Below are 18353 nucleotides of genomic sequence, written 5' to 3' on the forward strand. Positions count from 1 at the left end.
ATCCCTATGATTTCTATACAGTAGCAGAGATGGTCCTGACAGGACAGCAATATTCACAATGGCAAATGTGGCTCAGTGAGGAGGCAAAGCAAGTTATGCGTGATCACTTGGCTCGGGGGAATCAGGCTCAGTTGTCTTATGGTTACTCACTGGAACTGGGGCTTGGTCAGACCAAGCAGCTCAGATCCAAAATGTACATCCGCAGCATATATATTGGATTCGAGAAGCTGCTATTTTGGCTTGGAAAAAAATTGATACAGGAACAGGAGAGCCATTTACAAAAATTTTACAAGGACCCACTGAAGAGTAGACTTCCTTCATTGGGAGACTGCAGGATTCTATTCAGAAAACCATAAATAACGCGGAATTGTCAGAAATATTAACCAAGCAACTAGCTTTTGATAATGCTAATGAAGACGGTCAGGCCGCTATCCGGCCCATTAGAGAGGCCGGGAATGTTTTAGAGTATATGAAGGGGTGGGGCTGCGGCAGCGACTCCCAGCGTGCACCCCAAGGCTGCACCTAAGACCCCTGCAGCTTCAAACCCTGAAGGGCTCAGGTTTGTGGATGCCCTTGGCTTCCAGAGCCCCCCCTTCCTGGCCACCGATGGGCGTTGGGAGGGTCCTGTCTGCAGAGGGGACCCTGGCTGACGCCCCGTCTCCCCCAGACCCACTCACCGCACAGGGCGGCGCCCAGGAGAACCGCGGCCACCAGGCGCGCCAAGCTGGGTCCCGCCATCATGCTGCTGCTGCTGCCGGGCCACTGGCCCGGGCCCTTTTATGGGGGTGCAGGGGGTGGCACCCCTGGAGCCCCAGTGCGCTGGCGGCTGCCCAGCTGGGGGAAGGGGAAGCTGCCCGCCCAGCCTGCACCCAAGTCTCCAGACAGGCTGGCGCAAGAGGGGTCCCGCCCGTGCCATGAGCCTCCTCCCTGGGCCTCTCGTCTGGCCCCGACCCCCGGCCTCTCTTTGTCCCATAAAGGGACCGGGTTTCTCCGGGGAGCTAGCCAGGGCCAGCATTAATGGGGGGCAGCCCCCGGTGCTGGAAAGAAGCCGAGAGGGGTCTGCGCACCCCAGGCTATATCCCCACCTCCCCCCAAAACAGAGCATCCTTCCAGCCTGAATTTCACAATACCAGATGCAGCTAGTAAACAACCCATTCTTTTTTTTTTTTTTTTAATATAGGTCTGGGGTTCCTGGAAACCCTTCTGCATCAGGTTACACTCCCAGATCTATTTTTACATTTTTATTTGGAAACAGGGTCTCCTAAGCCAGCCGCACAGCTGGCTTCAAACCTGCACGATCCTCCTACCTCCGCCTCCCAAGCGCGGGGATTACAAGCGTGCGCCACCACTCCCGGCTATTTTTTTTTATTTTTTATTTTTTTGGTGTTACTGGGGTTCCTGGAAGCCCTTCTACTTCCGGGCTACACTCCCAGACCTATTTTTACATTTTTATTTGGAAACAGGGTCTCCTAAGCCAGCGTGCGTGGCTGGCTTCCAACCTGTCGATCCTCCTGCCTCCGCCTCCTAAGCGCGGGGATTACAAGAGTGCACTAGCACGCCCGGCCCCCTGCCCTATTTTTTATTCCTTATTTGAAACGGTCTCACTGAGTTGCAGAGGGCCTCCCTAAGTAGTAGCTGAGGCTGTCCACGAACCGCGATCCTCCAGTCTCAGCCTCCCGAATGCTGGGATGACAAGCCCTGCCACATCACGCCCGGCTCCAGACCTATTTTATACTTTATTTGGAAACAGGGTCTCACTAAGTTGCCGAGAGCCTCACTAAGTCGCCGAGGCTGGCTTCGAACCTGTGCGATCCTCCTGTCTCAGCCTCCCAAGAACTAGGATTACAAGTGTGTGCCACCACGACTGGGGACAGCCAGCCGGACACGGTGGCCCACGCCTGTAGCTCTGTTATTTGGGGGCTGAAACAAGACCATCACAGGCTCGAGTCCAGTCTCAGCAGTAGGTGAGATTGTCATGAACGCAGCAAGACCGTTACAAAATAAAAATAAAAGAAAATAGGGCTGCAGTCAGGGGTGGTGGCGCGCGCTTGTAATCCCCGCGCTTGAGACAGGAGGATCGCAGGTTCAAAGCCAGCCTCAGCTACTCAGTGAGACCCTGTTTCAAAATAATAAAAACCGAGCTGGGGGTGTAGCTCGGAGGTAGAAACCCCCATGGGTTCCATCCCCAGTACCGAAAAAAAATGGGGGGAGGGCTGCAGATGTAGCTTGGAGATAGTGACCCTTCTGGATTCAATCCCTAATTTCCCCAGCGCCCCCCCCCAAAAAGGACCCGGACACTGCACTGAACGCTTTTATTGATGCCACCCCAGCCCCCGGGCCCCGCCGGCTCCTGCTCAGTTCCCCGCGCCGTCCTCCAGCACGCTCCGGATCCAGGGCGCGTAGCTCGACACGCGGGTGGAGATGCCAGGTCCGCTGGGGTCGCCGCACAAGTGCCCCCTCGACGTGACCACGCCCTCGAGCACGCCGCCGCACACCAGCGGGCTCCCGGAGTCGCCCTGCGGGGGGGTTCGTGAGTGCCGGCCCCGCCCAGCCTGTCATCTCGCTCGGGCCCCGCCCATGGCCTGTCCATCCTGCCGAGGCTCCGCCCATGGCCTGTCCATCCTGCCGGGCCCCGCCCTCCCTCCTGGGCTCATTCTCAGTCCCCTCCTCCCGCTCGCTGGCCCCGCCCACTCCGGGCTCCAGCCGGGGTCCCACAGCCACCCCGCCAGGACCCCACCCCGAGTTCTGCCTCTCCTCCAGGCTGCCCCTCCCTCCCAGCCCCGCCCCTCCGTGTCCTTCCCCTTCCCTGGGGCCTCCCCTCTGGCTCCCCCCCTACCTGGCTCCGCCCCTCCTCCCTGGAGCTTCCCCTCTGGCCCCGCCCCTCCCCTGGACCTCTCTGGCTCCGCCCCTGGCCCCGCCCCTCCCTGCGCCCTCCTACCAGGGCGCGCCCCCTGCATCTGTCCCGGCGGCGGAGGTCTGTGCATATCTGGCGCTCAGTGACGCCGACTAAGCCGCGTTCGTCGTTCAGGGCGCGCAGGTTGCAGCCGGACCGGACAAGCACGGGCAGCAGCGCCTCCAGCAGGTCGGGGCGGCGGCCGATAGGGGTCCCCACGGTCCAGCCCGCCACGTCGCAGCGCGTCCCTGGCGGCAGCTCGCGGTCCTCCTGCTGCCAGGGCAGGGGGCGCACGGCGCGGCCCAGCGCGGCCTCCTCCGCCAGCTGCAGAGGGGGCGTCAGGCGGGCGGGACCCCGGACCCCCGCTCTCTCTGGCCCCCGCGACGCCCACCCTGCCCCGGGCCCGCGCCCACCTGCAGCAGGATCAGGTCGTGCTCCAGGGAGTCCGGGAGGCTGTAGGGGTGGCGCACGGCGCGGGACACGTCGTACAGGCGCGTGGAGGGCTCGGGCTCCGACAGCGAGTGCGCGCCCAGCAGCACCTGCGGCAGCTCGGGGGCGCTGGGGGGGTCCGCGGTCAGTCGGGGCCGGGCCGCCGACCCTCCCACGGACACTCACCCGCCGTCCAAACCCCCCAAGGACACTCACCCTCCGTCCAACCCCCCCACGGACACTCACCCTCCGTCCACGCCCCCACGGTCACTCACCCACCGTCCAACCCTCCCACGGACACTCACCCGTCGTCCAACCCCCCCACGGACACTCACCCGCCGTCCAACCCCCCCACGGACACTCACCCGTCGTCCCAACCCCCAAGGAAACTCACCCGCCTTCCAACCCCCCCTCGGACACTCACCCGTCGTCCAACTCCCAAGAAAACTCACCCGCCGTCCACCCCCCCCACGGACACACGCCCGCCGTCCACCCCCCCACGCACACTCACCCGTCGTCCAACCCCCCACGGACACTCACCCTCCATCCATCCCCCACGGACACTCACCCTCCGTCCACCCCCCACGGACACTCACCCGCCGTCCACCCCCCCAAGGACACTCACCCGCCGTCCACCCCCCCACGGACACTCACCCGCCGTCCACCCCCCACGGACACTCACCCGCCGTCCACCCCCCACGGACACTCACCCGCCGTCCACCCCCCCACGGACACTCACCCGCCGTCCACCCCCCACGGACACTCACCCGCCGTCCACCCCCCCACGGACACTCACCCGCCGTCCACCCCCCACGGACACTCACCCGCCGTCCAGGCAGTGCGCGGCGCTCAGCACCCACTTCGCGCTCAGCAGGGCGCCGCCGCAGCGGTGCGTGCCGTTCACCTGCACCGACGCCATGTAGGGCCGCGCGTGCGGCTGCGCCTCCCGAACGTCCAGGGTCCCGACGCCGGGCTGGGCCGCTGCGGGGCGGGGGGTGAGCGAGCACCGGGGGAGCCCCCTCCCCACCCGGAGTGAGCGCCCCAGGGCCAGGGCGCAGGGGTGGGGCTGCGGCAGCGACTCCCAGCGTGCACCCCAAGGCTGCACCTAAGACCCCTGCAGTTTCAGACCCTGAAGGGCTCAGGTTTGTGGATGCCCTTGGCTTCCAGAGCCCCCCCTTCCTGGCCACCGATGGGCGTTGGGAGGGTCCTGTCTGCAGAGGGGACCCTGGCTGACGCCCCGTCTCCCCCAGACCCACTCACCGCACAGGGCGGCGCCCAGGAGAACCGCGGCCACCAGGCGCGCCAAGCTGGGTCCTGCCATCATGCTGCTGCTGCTGCTGCTGCTGCCGGGCCACTGGCCTGGGCCCTTTTATGGGGGTGCAGGGGCGGCACCCCTGGAGCCCACTGCGCTGGCGGCTGCCCAGCTGGGGGAAGGGGAAGCTGCCCGCCCAGCCTGCACCAAGTCTCCAGACAGGCTGGCGCAAGAGGGGTCTCACCCGGGCCATGAGGCTCCACCCTGGGCCTCTCGTCTGGCCCCGACCCCCGGCCTCTCGTGGTCCCACAAGGGGACCGGGTCTCTCCGGGGAGCTAGCCAGGGCCAGCTTTAATGGGGGGCAGCCCCCGTGCAGGCAAGAAGCGAGGAGGGGTCTGCGCACCCCAGGCTATATCCCCACCTCCCCTCAAAACAGAGCATCATTCCAGCCTGAATTTCACAATACCAGATGCAGCTATAAACAACCCATTCTTTTTTTTTTTTTTTATAGTACTGGGGTTCCTGGAAACCCTTCTGCATCGGGTTACACTCCCAGACCTATTTTTACATTTTTATTTGGAAACAGGGTCTCCTAAGCCAGCGTGCGCGGCTGCCTTCCAACCTGCGCGATCCTCCTGCCTCCGCCTCCCAAGCGCGGGGATTAAAGCGTGCGCCACCACGCCCGGCCTAACCCCATCTTTTATTTATTTTTTTTTTATTTTTCTGTTCCTGCAGATTGAACCCAGTCTATCTCTGAGCCACACCCACACCGCCCTGTTTGTTTGTTTGTTTGTTGTAATCAGAAGATGTTTATTTCTTTGTTTAACAGACTCATTTGGGTGGAATTGGGTAGCATATTTTATTTTACTTTTTAATGGTACTGGGATTCCTGGAAACCCTTCTACTTCCGGGCCACACTCCCAGACCTATTTTTATACTTTTTTAAATTTGGAAACAGAGTCTCTTAAGCCAGCGCGGCTGGCTTTGAACCTGCGCGATGCTCCTGTCTCCACCTCCCGAGCGCTGGGATTACAAGCGTGCACCACCACGCCCGGCAAGGTAGCATATTTTAAAGTAGTAGAAAATAATCAGTTTTTTTCATTGGTCTCCGTTTAGGGTCTTCTTGGGTTTCTTTTTTCTTTTTTAATTGGTGCACTGTATTCATACATCATAATGGTAAAAAGAAATTACTTTTGTAGACATACATGCACACATCGCACAGTTAGCCCCTACCCGATCCCCACCCGTTCCCTCCCCATCCCTCCTTCCCATGCTTGGCCTAGTGGTTCGCATCTAGTATTATAGCAATTTATCCAATATTAACGATGTGGGTTTTTTAATTTAATTTTTTTTTCTTTTTTGTGGTACTGCTGATGGAACCCAGGGGCTTTTCTATCTCCAGGCTACCACTCCCAGGCCTTTTTTTTTTTTTTTTTTTTTTTTTTTTGCGCGTTTGGCGTTTGGAACCCAGGGGCATTTGACCTCCGAGCTACACCCGGTGCCCTATTTTTTTTTTTTTTTGTGGTACTGGGGTTCCTGGAAACCCTTCTGCATCAGGTTACACTCCCAGACCTATTTTTACATTTTTATTTGGAAACAGGGTCTCCTAAGCCAGCACGCACGGCTGGCTTCGAACCTGCGCGATCCTCCTGCCTCCGCCTCCCAAGCGCGGGGATGACAAGCGTGCGCCACCACGCCCGGCTATTTTTTTTTTTTTTTTTGGTGGTCCTGGGGTTCCTGGAAGCCCTTCTGCATCAGGTTACACTACCAGACCTATTTTTACATTTTTATTTGGAAACAGGGTCTCCAAAGCCAGCGCACGCGGCTGGCTTCGAACCTGCGCGATCCTCCTGTCTCCGCCTCCCAAGCGCTGGGATTACAAGCGTGTGCCACCACGCCCGGCCCCCTGCCCTATTTTTTATTCCTTATTAGAAACGGTCTCACTGAGTTGCAGAGGGCCTCACTAAGTAGTAGCTGAGGCTGTCCACGAACCGCGATCCTCCAGTCTCAGCCTCCCGAATGCTGGGATGACAATCCCTGCCACATCACGCCCGGCTCCAGACCTATTTTATACTTTATTTGGAAACAGGGTCTCACTAAGTAGCCGAGAGCCTCACTAAGTCGCCGAGGCTGGCTTCAAACCTGCGCGATCCTCCTGTGTTAGCCTCCCAAGAACTAGGATTACAAGTGTGTGCCACCACGCCCAGCTTATTTTAATTTTTTTATTTACTTTTTTTGTGTGGTGCCGGGATGGAACCCAGGGGCATTCTACCTCCGAGCTGCACCCCCAGCCCTGTGGTTTATTTTTTATTCTGAAACAGGGTCTCCCAGAGTTGCAAAGGGCGTCGCAAAGTAGCTGAGGCTGGCCGCGAACCGCGATCTTCCGGTCTCAGCCTCCCGAGTGCTGGGATGACCAGCGTGCGCCCCGCGCCCGGCCAGAGCGGGCTTTGATGGTGCCAGGCAGAGGAGCGGCCCTGGCCGGGGCGGCGGGTGGCAGAGGCCGCCTCTCCTAGTGGGCAGTCGCAGGTTCGAGGACAGGCTTGGCAAATTCGACCTTGTTTCCAAATAAAGTAGGGCTGGGGTGTCGCTCAGAGACAGAGCGTCCCTGGGTTCAACCCTAGCAACAACAACACCCCTTTGTGGCCAGGCTCGGCTGTTGGTGGGAGGCAGGACACCGGCTGGCCGGGTTCTGCCCCGTCCCTCCTGTATCCAGGGGCGAGCTGAGCTCAACGCAGGCCCCAGGCCGCCCCACGCCCACCGCAGGGACCCGCATCCTCCGCCCAGAGCGGCCCTCAGTGCCTGGGAGCAGAGCAGCACCACGGCCATGTTGGGGGCCCCCTGGCTTCCTGGGGGGCGCGAGGGCGCCGCCGTGCGGCCGAGGCGGGCACGGCACCCGCAGGCTCAGAGCTGGGCTCTGGACCAAGGCTCACCCCAGCCTGTCTCGGTGAGGACTGGGGACAGCCAGCCGGACACGGTGGCCCACGCCTGTAGCTCTGTTATTTGGGGGGGCCTGAAACAATACGATTACCGAGATTCTCATGAACGCAGCAAGACCGTTTCAAAATAAAAATAAAAGAGTATAGGGCTGCAGTCCCAGCATTTGGAGGCCGAGACAGGAGAATCGCGGTTCGCAGACAGCCTCGGCTACTCAGTGTGACCCTCTTTCAAAATAATAAAAAACAAGCTGGGGGTGTAGCTCGGAGGTAGAATACCCCTGGGTTCCATCCCCAGTACCGAAAAAAAAAAGAGGGCTGCAGATGTAGCTTGGAGATAGTGACCCTTCTGGATTCTATCCCCATCCCCCGTACGCCCCCCAAAAAAGGCTCCGGACGCTGCACTGAACGCTTTTATTGATGCAACCCAGCCCCCGGGCCCCGCCGGCTCCTGCCGGCTCCTGCTCAGTCCGCTGCCATCACGCTCCGGATCCAGGGCGCGTAGCTCGACACGCGGGTGTAGACACCAGGTGTCCTGGGGTCGCCGCACACGCGCCCGCCCGACGTGACCACGCCCTCGAGCACGCCCCCGCACACCAGCGGGCTCCCGGAGTCGCCCTGCGGGGGGGTTCGTGAGTGCCGGCCCCGCCCACGGCTCGTCCATCTTGCCGGCCCCGCCCATGGCCTGTCCATCCTGCCGAGGCTCCGCCCATGGCCTGTTCATCGTGCCGGGCCCCGCCCTCCCTCCTGGGCTCATTCTCAGTCCCCTCCTCCCGCTCGCTGGCCCCGCCCACTCCGGGCTCCAGCCGGGGTCCCACAGCCACCCCGCCGGGACCCCAACCCGAGTTCTGCCTCTCCTCCAGGCCGCCCCTCCCCCCCGGCCCCGCCCCTCCGTCTCCTTCCCCTTCCCTGGAGCCTCCCCTCTGGCTCCGCCCCTCTATGGCCCCGCCCTCTCCCTGGGCCTCCCCTCTGGCTCCGCCCCTCTATGGCCCCGCCCTCTCCCTGGGCCTCCCCTCTGGCTCCGCCCCTACCTGACCCCGCCCTCTCCCTGGGCCTCCCCTCTGGCTCCGCCCCTCTATGGCCCCGCCCTCTCCCTGGGCCTCCCCTCTGGCTCCGCCCCTCTATGGCCCCGCCCTCTCCCTGGGCCTCCCCTCTGGCTCCGCCCCTCTATGGCCCCGCCCTCTCCCTGGGCCTCCCCTCTGGCTCCGCCCTCCGGCCCCGCCCCTCCCTGGGTGCGCACCCTGCAGCTGTTGAGGCGGCGGAGGCGCCGGCATATCTGGCTGTCGCGGCCGCCGTCATGTAGAATGCGCAGGTTGCAGCCGGAAAGGTACAGCGAGGGCAGCAGCGTCTCCAGCAGGAGGTCGGGGCGGCGGCCGTCTTCGTTCCCCACGGTCCAGCCCGCCACGTCGCAGCGCGTCCCGGGCGGCAGCTGGCGGAACTCCTGCTGCCAGGGCAGGGGGCGCACGGCGCGGCCCAGCGCGGCGTCCTCCGCCAGCTGCGGAGGGGGCGTCAGGCGGGCGGGCAGGACCCCGGGACCCCCACCCGGACCCCGGAACCCCCACCCGGGCCCGGGACCCCCACCCGGAACCCCCACCCGGCCCCCAGGACCCACCCCCCGGGCCCGCGCCCACCTGCAGCAGGACCAGGTCGTTCTCCAGGGAGCCGGGGCCGCTGTAGGGGTGGCGCATGGCGCGGGACACGTCGTACAGGCGCGTGGAGGGCTCGGGCTCCGACAGCGAGTGCGCGCCCAGCAGCACCTGTGGCAGCTCGGGGGCGCTGGGGGGGTCCGCGGTCAGCAGGGGCCGGGCCGCCGACCCCCCCACGGACACTCACCCGACGACCCCCCACGGAAACTCACCCGTCGTCCACCCCCCACGGACACTCCCCCGTCGTTCAGCCTCCCACGGACACTCACCCGTCGTCCAGCCCCCCCACGGACACTCACCCGTCGTCCACCCCCCCACGGACACTCACCCGCCGTACAACCCCCTCCAAGGACACTCACCCGCTGTCCCACCCCCCCACGGACACTCACCCGTCGTCCAACCCCCCACGGACACTCACCCGTCGTCCACCCCCCCACGGACACTCACCCGTCGTCCAGCCCCCCCCACGGACACTCACCCGTCGTTCAACCCCCCCACGGACACTCACCTGCCGTCCAACCCCCCCCACGGACACTCACCCATCGTCCAACCCCCCCACGGACACTCACCCGCCGTCCAGCCCCCCCACGGACACTCACCCGTCGTCCAACCCCCCCACGGACACTCACCCGCCGTCCAGCCCCCCCACGGACACTCACCCGCCGTCCAACCCCCCCACGGACACTCACCCGCCGTCCACCCCCCACGGACACTCACCCGCCATCCACCCCCCACGGACACTCACCCACCGTCCAGTCCCCCACGGACACTCACCCGCCGTCCAGGCAGTGCGCGGCGCTCAGCACCCACTTCGCGCTCAGCAGGGCGCCGCCGCAGCGGTGCGTGCCGTTCACCTGCACCGACGCCATGTAGGGCCGCGCGTGGGGCTGGGCCTCCCGAACGTCCAGGGTCCCGACGCCGGGCTGGGCCGCTGCGGGGTGGGGGGTGAGCGAGCACCGGGGGAGCCCCCTCCCCACCCGGAGTGAGCGCCCCAGGGCCAGGGCGCAGGGGTGGGGCTGCGGCAGCGACTCCCAGCGTGCACCCCAAGGCTGCACCTAAGACCCCTGCAGTTTCAGACCCTGAAGGGCTCAGGTTTGTGGATGCCCTTGGCTTCCAGAGCCCCCGCTTCCTGGCCACCGATGGGCGTTGGGAGGGTCCTGTCTGCAGAGGGGACCCTGGCTGACGCCCCGTCACCCCCAGACCCACTCACCGCACAGGGCGGCGCCCAGGAGAACCGCGGCCACCAGGCGCGCCAAGCTGGGTCCCGCCATCATGCTTCTGCTGCTGCTGCTGCTGCTGCTGCCGGGCCACTGGCCCGGGCCCTTTTATGGGGGTTCAGGGGGCGGCACCCCTGGAGCCCACTGCGCTGGCGGCTGCCCAGCTGGGGGAAGGGGAAGCTGCCCGCCCAGCCTGCACCAAGTCTCCAGACTGGCTGGCGCAAGAGGGGGGTCCAGCCCCGGACACGAGCCTCCACCCTGGGCCTCTCGTCTGGCCCCGACCCCCGGCCTCTCGCCGTCCCACAAGGGGACCGGGTCTCTCCGGGGAGCTAGCCAGGGCCAGCTTTAATGGGGGTCAGCCCCCGATGCTGGCAAGAAGCGAGGAGGGGTCTGCGCACCCCAGTCTATATCCCCACCTCCCCCAAAACAGAGCATCATTCCAGCCTGAATTTCACAATACCAGATGCAGCTATAAACAACCATTTATTTATTTATTTATTTATTTATTTATTTATTTATTTATTTATTTATTTTTGGTGGTACTGGGGTTCCTGGAAACCCTTCTGCCTCGTGCTACACTCCCCGACCTATTTTTACATTTTTATTTGGAAACAGAGTCTCATAAGCCAGCGCGTGCGGCTGGCTTTGAACCTGCGCGATCCTCCTGCCTCCCACTCCCGAACACGGGGATTACAAGCATGCGCCACCACGCCCGGCAAGGTAGCATATTTTAGAGTAGTAGAATATAATCAGTTTTTTTCATTGGTCTCCGTTTAGGGTCTCCTTGGGTTTCTTTTCTTTTCTTTTTTTTTTTTTTGGTGCACTGTATTCATACATCATAATGATATAAAGAAATTACTTTTGTAGACATACATGCACACATCGCCCAGTTAGCCCCTACCCGAACCCCACTCGTTCCCTCCCAATCCCTCCAACCCATGCTTGGCTTAGTGGTTCACATCTAGTATTATAGCAATTTATCCAATATTAACGATGTTTATTTATTTTTTTATTTTTATTTTTATTTTTATATTTTTATTTTTATTTATTATTATTATTATTATTATTATTATTATTATTATTATTGGTGGTACTGGGGATGGAACCCAGGGGCTTTTCTACCTCCAGGCTAACACTCCCAAGCCTTTTTTTTGGGGGGGGGTGTCTGGGGATGGAACCCAGGGGCATTTGACCTCCAAGCTATACCCCCTGCCCTATTTTTTATTCCTTATTTGAAACGGTCTCACTGAGCTGCAGAGGCCTCACTAAGTAGTAGCTGAGGCTGTCCACGAACCGCGATCCTCCAGTCTCAGCCTCCCGAATGCTGGGAGGACAAGCGTGCGCCACCACGCCCGGCTCCAGGCCTATTTTATACTTTATTTGGAAACAGGGTCTCACTAAGTAGCCGAGAGCCTCACTAAGTCGCCAAGGCTGGCTTCAAACCTCTGTGATCCTCCTGTCTTAGCCTCCCAAGAACTAGGATTACAAGTGTGTGCCACCACGCCCAGCTTATTTTAATTTTTTTATTTACTTTTTTTGTGTGGTGCCGGGATGGAACCCAGGGTCATTCTACCTCCGAGCTGCACCCCCAGCCCTGTGGTTTATTTTTTTTCTGAAACAGGGTCTCCCAGAGTTGCAAAGGGCGTCGCTAAGTAGCTGAGGCTGGCCGCGAACCCCAATCCTCCGGTCTCAGCCTCCCGAGTGCTGGGATGACCAGCGTGCGCCCCGCGCCCGGCCAGAGCGGGCTTTGATGGTGCCAGGCAGAGGAGCGGCCCTGGCCGGGGCGGCGGTGGCAGAGGCCGCCTCTCCTAGTGGGCAGTCGCAGGTTCGAGGACAGGCTTGGCAAATTCGACCTTGTTTCCAAATAAAGTAGGGCTGGGGTGTCGCTCAGAGACAGAGCGTCCCTGGGTTCAACCCTAGCAACAACAACACCCCTTTGTGGCCAGGCTCGGCTGTTGGTAGGAGGCAGGACACCGGCTGGCCGGGTTCTGCCCCGTCCCTCCTGTATCCAGGGGCGAGCTGAGCTCAACGCAGGCCCCAGGCCGCCCCACGCCCACCGCAGGGACCCGCATCCTCCGCCCAGAGCGGCCCTCAGTGCCTGGGAGCAGAGCAGCACCACGGCCATGTTGGGGGCCCCCTGGCTTCCTGGGGGGCGCGAGGGCGCCGCCATGCGGCCGAGGCGGGCACGGCACCCGCAGGCTCAGAGCTGGGCTCTGGACCAAGGCTCACCCCAGCCTGTCTCGGTGAGGACTGGGGACAGCCAGCCGGACACGGTGGCCCACGCCTGTAGCTCTGTTATTTGGGGGCTGAAACAAGGCGATCACAGGCTCGAGGCCAGTCTTAGCAAGTGGTGAGAGTCTCATGAACGCAGCAAGACCTTAACAAAATAAAAAAAAAGAAAATAGGACTACAGTCCTAGCATTTGGGAGGCCGAGACAGGAGAATCGCGGTTCGCAGACAGCCTCGGCTACTCAGTGACACCCTGTTTCAAAATAATAAAAACCGAGCTGGGGGTGTAGCTCGGAGGTAGAAACCCCCTGGGTTCCATCCCAGTACCCCAAAAAAAAGGGGGGGGGCTGCAGATGTAGCTTGGAGATAGTGACCCTTCTGGATTCAATCCCCGATCTCCCCTGAGCCCCCCCAAAAAAGGCTCCGGACGCTGCACTGAACGCTTTTATTGATGCCACCCCAGCCCCCGGGCCCCGCCGGCTCCTGCTCAGTTCCCCGCGCTGTCCTCCAGCACGCTCCGGATCCAGGGCGCGTAGCTCGACACGCGGGTGGAGATGCCAGGTCCCCTGGGGTCGCCGCACAAAGGCCCGCTCGAGGAGAACACGCCCTCGAGCACGCCGCCGCACACCAGCGGGCTCCCCGAGTCGCCCTGCGGGGGGGTTCGTGAGTGCCGGCCCCGCCCTCGCCTGTCCATCCTGCCGAGGCCCCGCCCTCGCCTGTCCATCCTGCCGAGGCCCCGCCCTCGGCCTGTCCATCCTGCCGAGGCCCCGCCCTCGCCTGTCCATCCTGCCGAGGCCCCGCCCTCGCCTGTCCATCCTGCCGAGGCCCCGCCCTCGCCTGTCCATCCTGCCGAGGCCCCGCCCTCGGCCTGTCCATCCTGCCGAGGCCCCGCCCTCGCTTGTCCATCCTGCCGAGGCCCCGCCCTCGCCTGTCCATCCTGCCGTGGCCCCGCCCTCGCCTGTCCATCCTGCCAAGGCTCCGCCCATGGCCTGTCCATCCTGCCGAGGCCCCGCCCTCGCCTCTCCATCCTGCCGGGCTCCTCCCTCCCTGCTGGGCTCGGGCCATTCTCAGTCCCCTCCTCCCGCTAGTGGCCCGCCCTCTCTCGGCATCAGCCCGGGGTCCCACAGACAGGACCCCGGCCCGAGTTCTGCCTCTCCTCCAGGCCGCCCCCTCCTTCACCGGCCCCGCCGCTCCGGCTCCTCCCCCTTCCTTCGAGCCTCTCCTCTGGCTTCTTCCATCCCTGGCCACAGCACTCCTCCCTGGGGGCCTCTCCTCTGGCCCCGCCCCTCTGTTCCCTCCCCTCCCTGGGCCCGCACCTTGCATCTGTCCAGGCGGCGGCTCTCCGTGCATATCTGGCGCTCGGTGACGCCGACTAAGCCGCGGCCATCGTTCAGGGCGCGCAGGTTGCAGGTGGAGCGGATCAGCGCGGGCAAAACCGCCTCCAGCAGGCGGTCGGGGAGGCGGCCGGCGGGGGTCCCCACGGTCCAGCCCGCCATGTCGCAGCGCGTCCCGGGCGGCAGCTCGCGGTCCTCCTGCTGCCAGGGCAGGGGGCGCACGGCGCGGCCCAGCGCGGCCTCCTCCGCCAGCTGCGGAGGGGGCGTCAGGCGGGCGGGGCGGGACCCCGGACCCCCACCCGGCCCCCGGGACCCCCACCCTGCCCCAGGGACCCCCACCCTGCCCCGGGCCCGCGCCCACCTGCAGCAGGATCAGGTCGTTCTCCAGGGAGTCCGGGCGGCTGTCGGGGTGGCGCACTGCGCGGGACACGTCGTACAGGCGCTTGGAGGGCTCGGGCTCCCACAGCGAGTGCGCGCCCAGCAGCACCTGCGGCTGCTCGGGGGCGCTGGGGGGGTCCGCGGTCAGCCGGGGCAGGGCCGCCGACCCCCCCACGGACACTCACCCGCTGTCCACCCCCCCACGGACACTCACCCGCCGTCCACCCCCCCACGGACACTCACCCGCCGTCCACCCCCCACGGACACTCACCCGCCGTCCACCCCCCACGGACACTCACCCGCCGTCCACCCCCCACGGACACTCACCCGCCGTCCACCCCCCACGGACACTCACCCGCCGTCCACCCCCCACGGACACTCACCCGCCGTCCACCCCCCACGGACACTCACCCGCCGTCCACCCCCCACGGACACTCACCCGCCGTCCAGGCAGTGCGCGGCGCTCAGCACCCACTTCGCGCTCAGCAGGGCGCCGCCGCAGCGGTGCGTGCCGTTCACCTGCACCGACGCCATGTAGGGCCGCGCGTGCGGCTGCGCCTCCCGAACATCCAGGGTCCCGAAGCCGGACTGGGCCGCTGCGGGGCGGGGGGTGAGCGAGCACCGGGGGAGCCCCCTCCCCACCCGGAGTGAGCGCCCCAGGGCCAGGGCGCAGGGGTGGGGCTGCGGCAGCGACTCCCAGCGTGCACCCCAAGGCTGCACCTAAGACCCCTGCAGCTTCAGACCCTGAAGGGCTCAGGTTTGTGGATGCCCTTGGCTTCCAGAGCCCCCCCTTCCTGGCCACCGATGGGCGTTGGGAGGGTCCTGTCTGCAGAGGGGACCCTGGCTGACGCCCCGTCTCCCCCAGACCCACTCACCGCACAGGGCGGCGCCCAGGAGAACCGCGGCCGCCAGGCGCGCCAAGCTGGGTCCCGCCATCATGCTTCTGCTGCTGCTGCTGCTGCTGCTGCTGGGCCACTGGCCCGGGCCCTTTTATGGGGGTGCAGGGGGCGGCACCCCTGGAGCCCCACTGCGCTGGCGGCTGCCCAGCTGGGGGAAGGGGAAGCTGCCCGCCCAGCATGCACCAAGTCTCCTGACAGGCTGGCGCAAGAGGGGGGTCCAGCCCCGCCCGCGCCTCCTCCCTGGGCCTCTCCTCTGGCTGCGCTGTCCCCCCCACCCCACCACCACCACCCCCACCCCCACTCCCCCACCCCGCCCAGCCACCCCACACCCCGCCTCTCGCTGTCCCACAAGGGGACCCGGTCTCTCCGGGGAGCTAGCCAGGGCCAGCTTTAATGGGGGGCAGCCCCCGGTGCTGGGAAGAAGCGGAGAGGGGCCTGCGCCCCCCAGGCTATATCCTCATCTCCCCCCACAACAGGGTGATGGAGGACATGGAAGAAACCTGAGGAAAGAAAGGTTCCAAAGGAGTTAAGGCAGTTTGGTGAAAGGTCAAGCTTTCCGAGACTCTGGGTGACTTCTGGTCTTTCTGGAATTTCTCACCCGCGACCCACTTATGAGAGCGGGAACTGGCTGCAATCATGCTCTTAATAATCTTTAACCAGGCCTCTTGGTTTCTTCTTGTTTTTTAATTTTCCCTCCAAGCCCGGCGTGGTGGCGCACGCTTGTAATCCCAGCATTCGGGAGGCTGAGACCGGAGGAACGCGGTTCGCGGACAGCCTCAGCTACTTAGTGAGGCCTTTCGCAACTTAGTGAGACCCTGTTTCAAGAATAAAGAATAAAAAAATTGGGCAGGGGGTGTAGCTCGGAGGTCAAATGCCTCTGGGTTCCATCCCCAGACCCCCCCCAAAAAAAATTCCCTCCATGATTGTATTCTGCAAGCATATGACATATATTCTACATCAATCATTCTGCATTGTGTTTGAGATTGTACCTTGATGTTTTTCTTTCTGTTGAAGTTGTGGTTTTGGTGCAGAGGAAAAAAGTATAAAAACTTAGTTCTAGAGAATAAAGTTGTCAGTGGTCCAAGAGACGACTGTCCGAGTCTTCATTTCAGGTCTCTCCCTCCCAAGTCCCGGGGAGGAATCCCCATACAGGACGTCTTTCCAGCCTGAATTTCACAATACCAGGTGCAGCTATAAACATCCCCATCTTTTTTTAATTTTTCGTGGTCCTGCAGATTTAACCCAGTCTACCTCTGAGCCACACCCACCCGGCCGTGTTTTTATTTATTTTTTTTATTTTTATTTTTTTGGTGGTGGTGGTACTGGGGATGGAACCCAGGGGCTTTTCTACTTCCAGGCTACACTCCCCAGACCTTTTTTTTTTTTTTTTTTTTTTTGCGGGTCTGGGGATGGGATGGAACCCAGGGGCATTGAACCTCCGAGCTACACCCCCTGCCCTATTTTTTATTCCTTATTTGAAACGGTCTCACTGAGCTGCAGAGGCCTCACTAAGTAGTAGCTGAGGCTGTCCACGAACCGCGATCCTCCAGTCTCAGCCTCCCGAATGCTGGGATGACAAGCTCTGCCACATCATGCCCGGCTCCAGGCCTATTTTATACTTTATTTGGAAACAGGGTCTCACTCAGTTGCCGAGAGCCTCACTAAGTCGCCGAGGCTGGCTTCGAACCTGTGCGATCCTCCTGTCTCAGCCTCCCAAGAACTAGGATTACAAGTGTGTGCCACCACGACTGGGGACAGCCAGCCGGACACGGTGGCCCACGCCTGTAGCTCTGTTATTTGGGGGCTGAAACAAGACCATCACAGGCTCGAGGCCAGTCTCAGCAGTAGGTGAGATTGTCATGAACGCAGCAAGACCGTTACAAAATAAAAATAAAAGAAAATAGGGCTGCAGTCAGGGGTGGTGGCGCGCGCTTGTAATCCCCGCGCTTGAGACAGGAGGATCGCAGGTTCAAAGCCAGCCTCAGCTACTCAGTGAGACCCTGTTTCAAAATAATAGAAACCGAGCTAGGCGTGTAGCTCGGAGATAGAATACCCCTGGGTTCCATTCCCAGTACCCCACCCAAGAAAAAGAGGGCTGCAGATGTAGCTTGGAGATAGTGACCCTTCTGGATTCAATCCCCAATTTCCCCTGCGCCCCCCCAAAAAAGGCTCCGGACGCTGCACTGAACGCTTTTATTGATGCCACCCCAGCCCCCGGGCCCCGCCGCCTCCTGCTCAGTTCCCCGCGCCGTCCTCCAGCACGCTCCGGATCCAGGGCGCGTAGCTCGACACGCGGGTGGAGATGCCAGGTCCGCTGGGGTCGCCGCACAAGTGCCCCCTCGACGTGACCACGCCCTCGAGCACGCCCCCGCACACCAGCGGGCTCCCGGAGTCGCCCTGCGGGGGGGTTCGTGAGTGCCGGCCCCGCCCTCGCCTGTCCATCCTGCCGAGGCCCCGCCCATGGCCTGTCCATCCTTCCGGGCCCCGCCCTCCCTCCTGGGCTCATTCTCAGTCCCCTCCTCCCGCTCGCTGGCCCCGCCCACTCCGGGCTCCAGCCGGGGTCCCACAGCCACCCCGCCAGGACCCCACCTCGAGTTCTGCCTCTCCTCCAGGCTGCCCCTCCCTCCCGGCCCCGCCCCTCCGTGTCCTTCCCCTTCCCTGGGGCCTCCCCTCTGGCTCCACCCCTACCTGGCTCCGCCCCTCCTCCCTGGAGCTTCCCCTCTGGCCCCGCCCCTCCCCAGGACCTCTCTGGCTCCGCCCCCCTGGCCCCGCCCCTCCCTGCGCCCTCCTACCAGGGCGCGCCCCCTGCATCTGTCGAGGCGGCGGAGGTCTGTGCATATCTGGCGCTCAGTGACGCCGACTAAGCCGCGTTCGTCGTTCAGGGCGCGCAGGTTGCAGCCGGACCGGACAAGCACGGGCAGCAGCGCCTCCAGCAGGTCGGGGCGGCGGCCGATAGGGGTCCCCACGGTCCAGCCCGCCACGTCGCAGCGCGTCCCGGGCGGCAGCTCGCGGTCCTCCTGCTGCCAGGGCAGGGGGCGCACGGCGCGGCCCAGCGCGGCCTCCTCCGCCAGCTGCGGAGGGGGCGTCAGGCGGGCGGGGCGGGACCCCGGACACCCACCCGGCCCCCGGGACCCCCACCCTGC

The 18353-nt window shown here is 63.2% G+C and overlaps 3 protein-coding genes across 3 annotated transcripts; all 3 read right to left on the minus strand.

Annotated features, from left to right (window-relative positions):
- Positions 1-2354: 2354 nt before the first annotated feature.
- LOC308275045 (complement factor D-like) lies at positions 2355-7400 on the minus strand (the record flags this gene model as incomplete). Its single annotated transcript, XM_080713054.1, has 6 exons — positions 2355-2516; positions 2939-3217; positions 3307-3451; positions 4147-4303; positions 4583-4688; positions 7374-7400. 6 exons carry the CDS (start codon positions 7398-7400, stop codon positions 2355-2357), a joined length of 876 nt encoding a protein of 291 aa, XP_080569180.1.
- A 572-nt stretch (positions 7401-7972) lies between these two features.
- LOC308275046 (complement factor D-like) lies at positions 7973-12540 on the minus strand (the record flags this gene model as incomplete). The annotated part of the gene is made up of 6 exons (XM_080713055.1): positions 7973-8125; positions 8748-9002; positions 9139-9283; positions 9928-10084; positions 10364-10475; positions 12469-12540. The coding sequence occupies 6 exons, from the start codon at positions 12538-12540 to the stop codon at positions 7973-7975; spliced, it is 894 nt and encodes a 297-aa protein (XP_080569181.1).
- Positions 12541-13086: 546 nt separating this feature from the next.
- On the minus strand, positions 13087-15247 carry LOC308275047 (complement factor D-like; the record flags this gene model as incomplete). Its single annotated transcript, XM_080713056.1, has 5 exons — positions 13087-13248; positions 13916-14185; positions 14295-14439; positions 14751-14907; positions 15187-15247. 5 exons carry the CDS (start codon positions 15245-15247, stop codon positions 13087-13089), a joined length of 795 nt encoding a protein of 264 aa, XP_080569182.1.
- Positions 15248-18353: the final 3106 nt, after the last annotated feature.

The sequence above is a fragment of the Muscardinus avellanarius genome (genome assembly GCF_963383645.1).
Source record: "Muscardinus avellanarius genome assembly, chromosome: 16".
Taxonomy (NCBI): Eukaryota; Metazoa; Chordata; class Mammalia; order Rodentia; family Gliridae; genus Muscardinus; species Muscardinus avellanarius.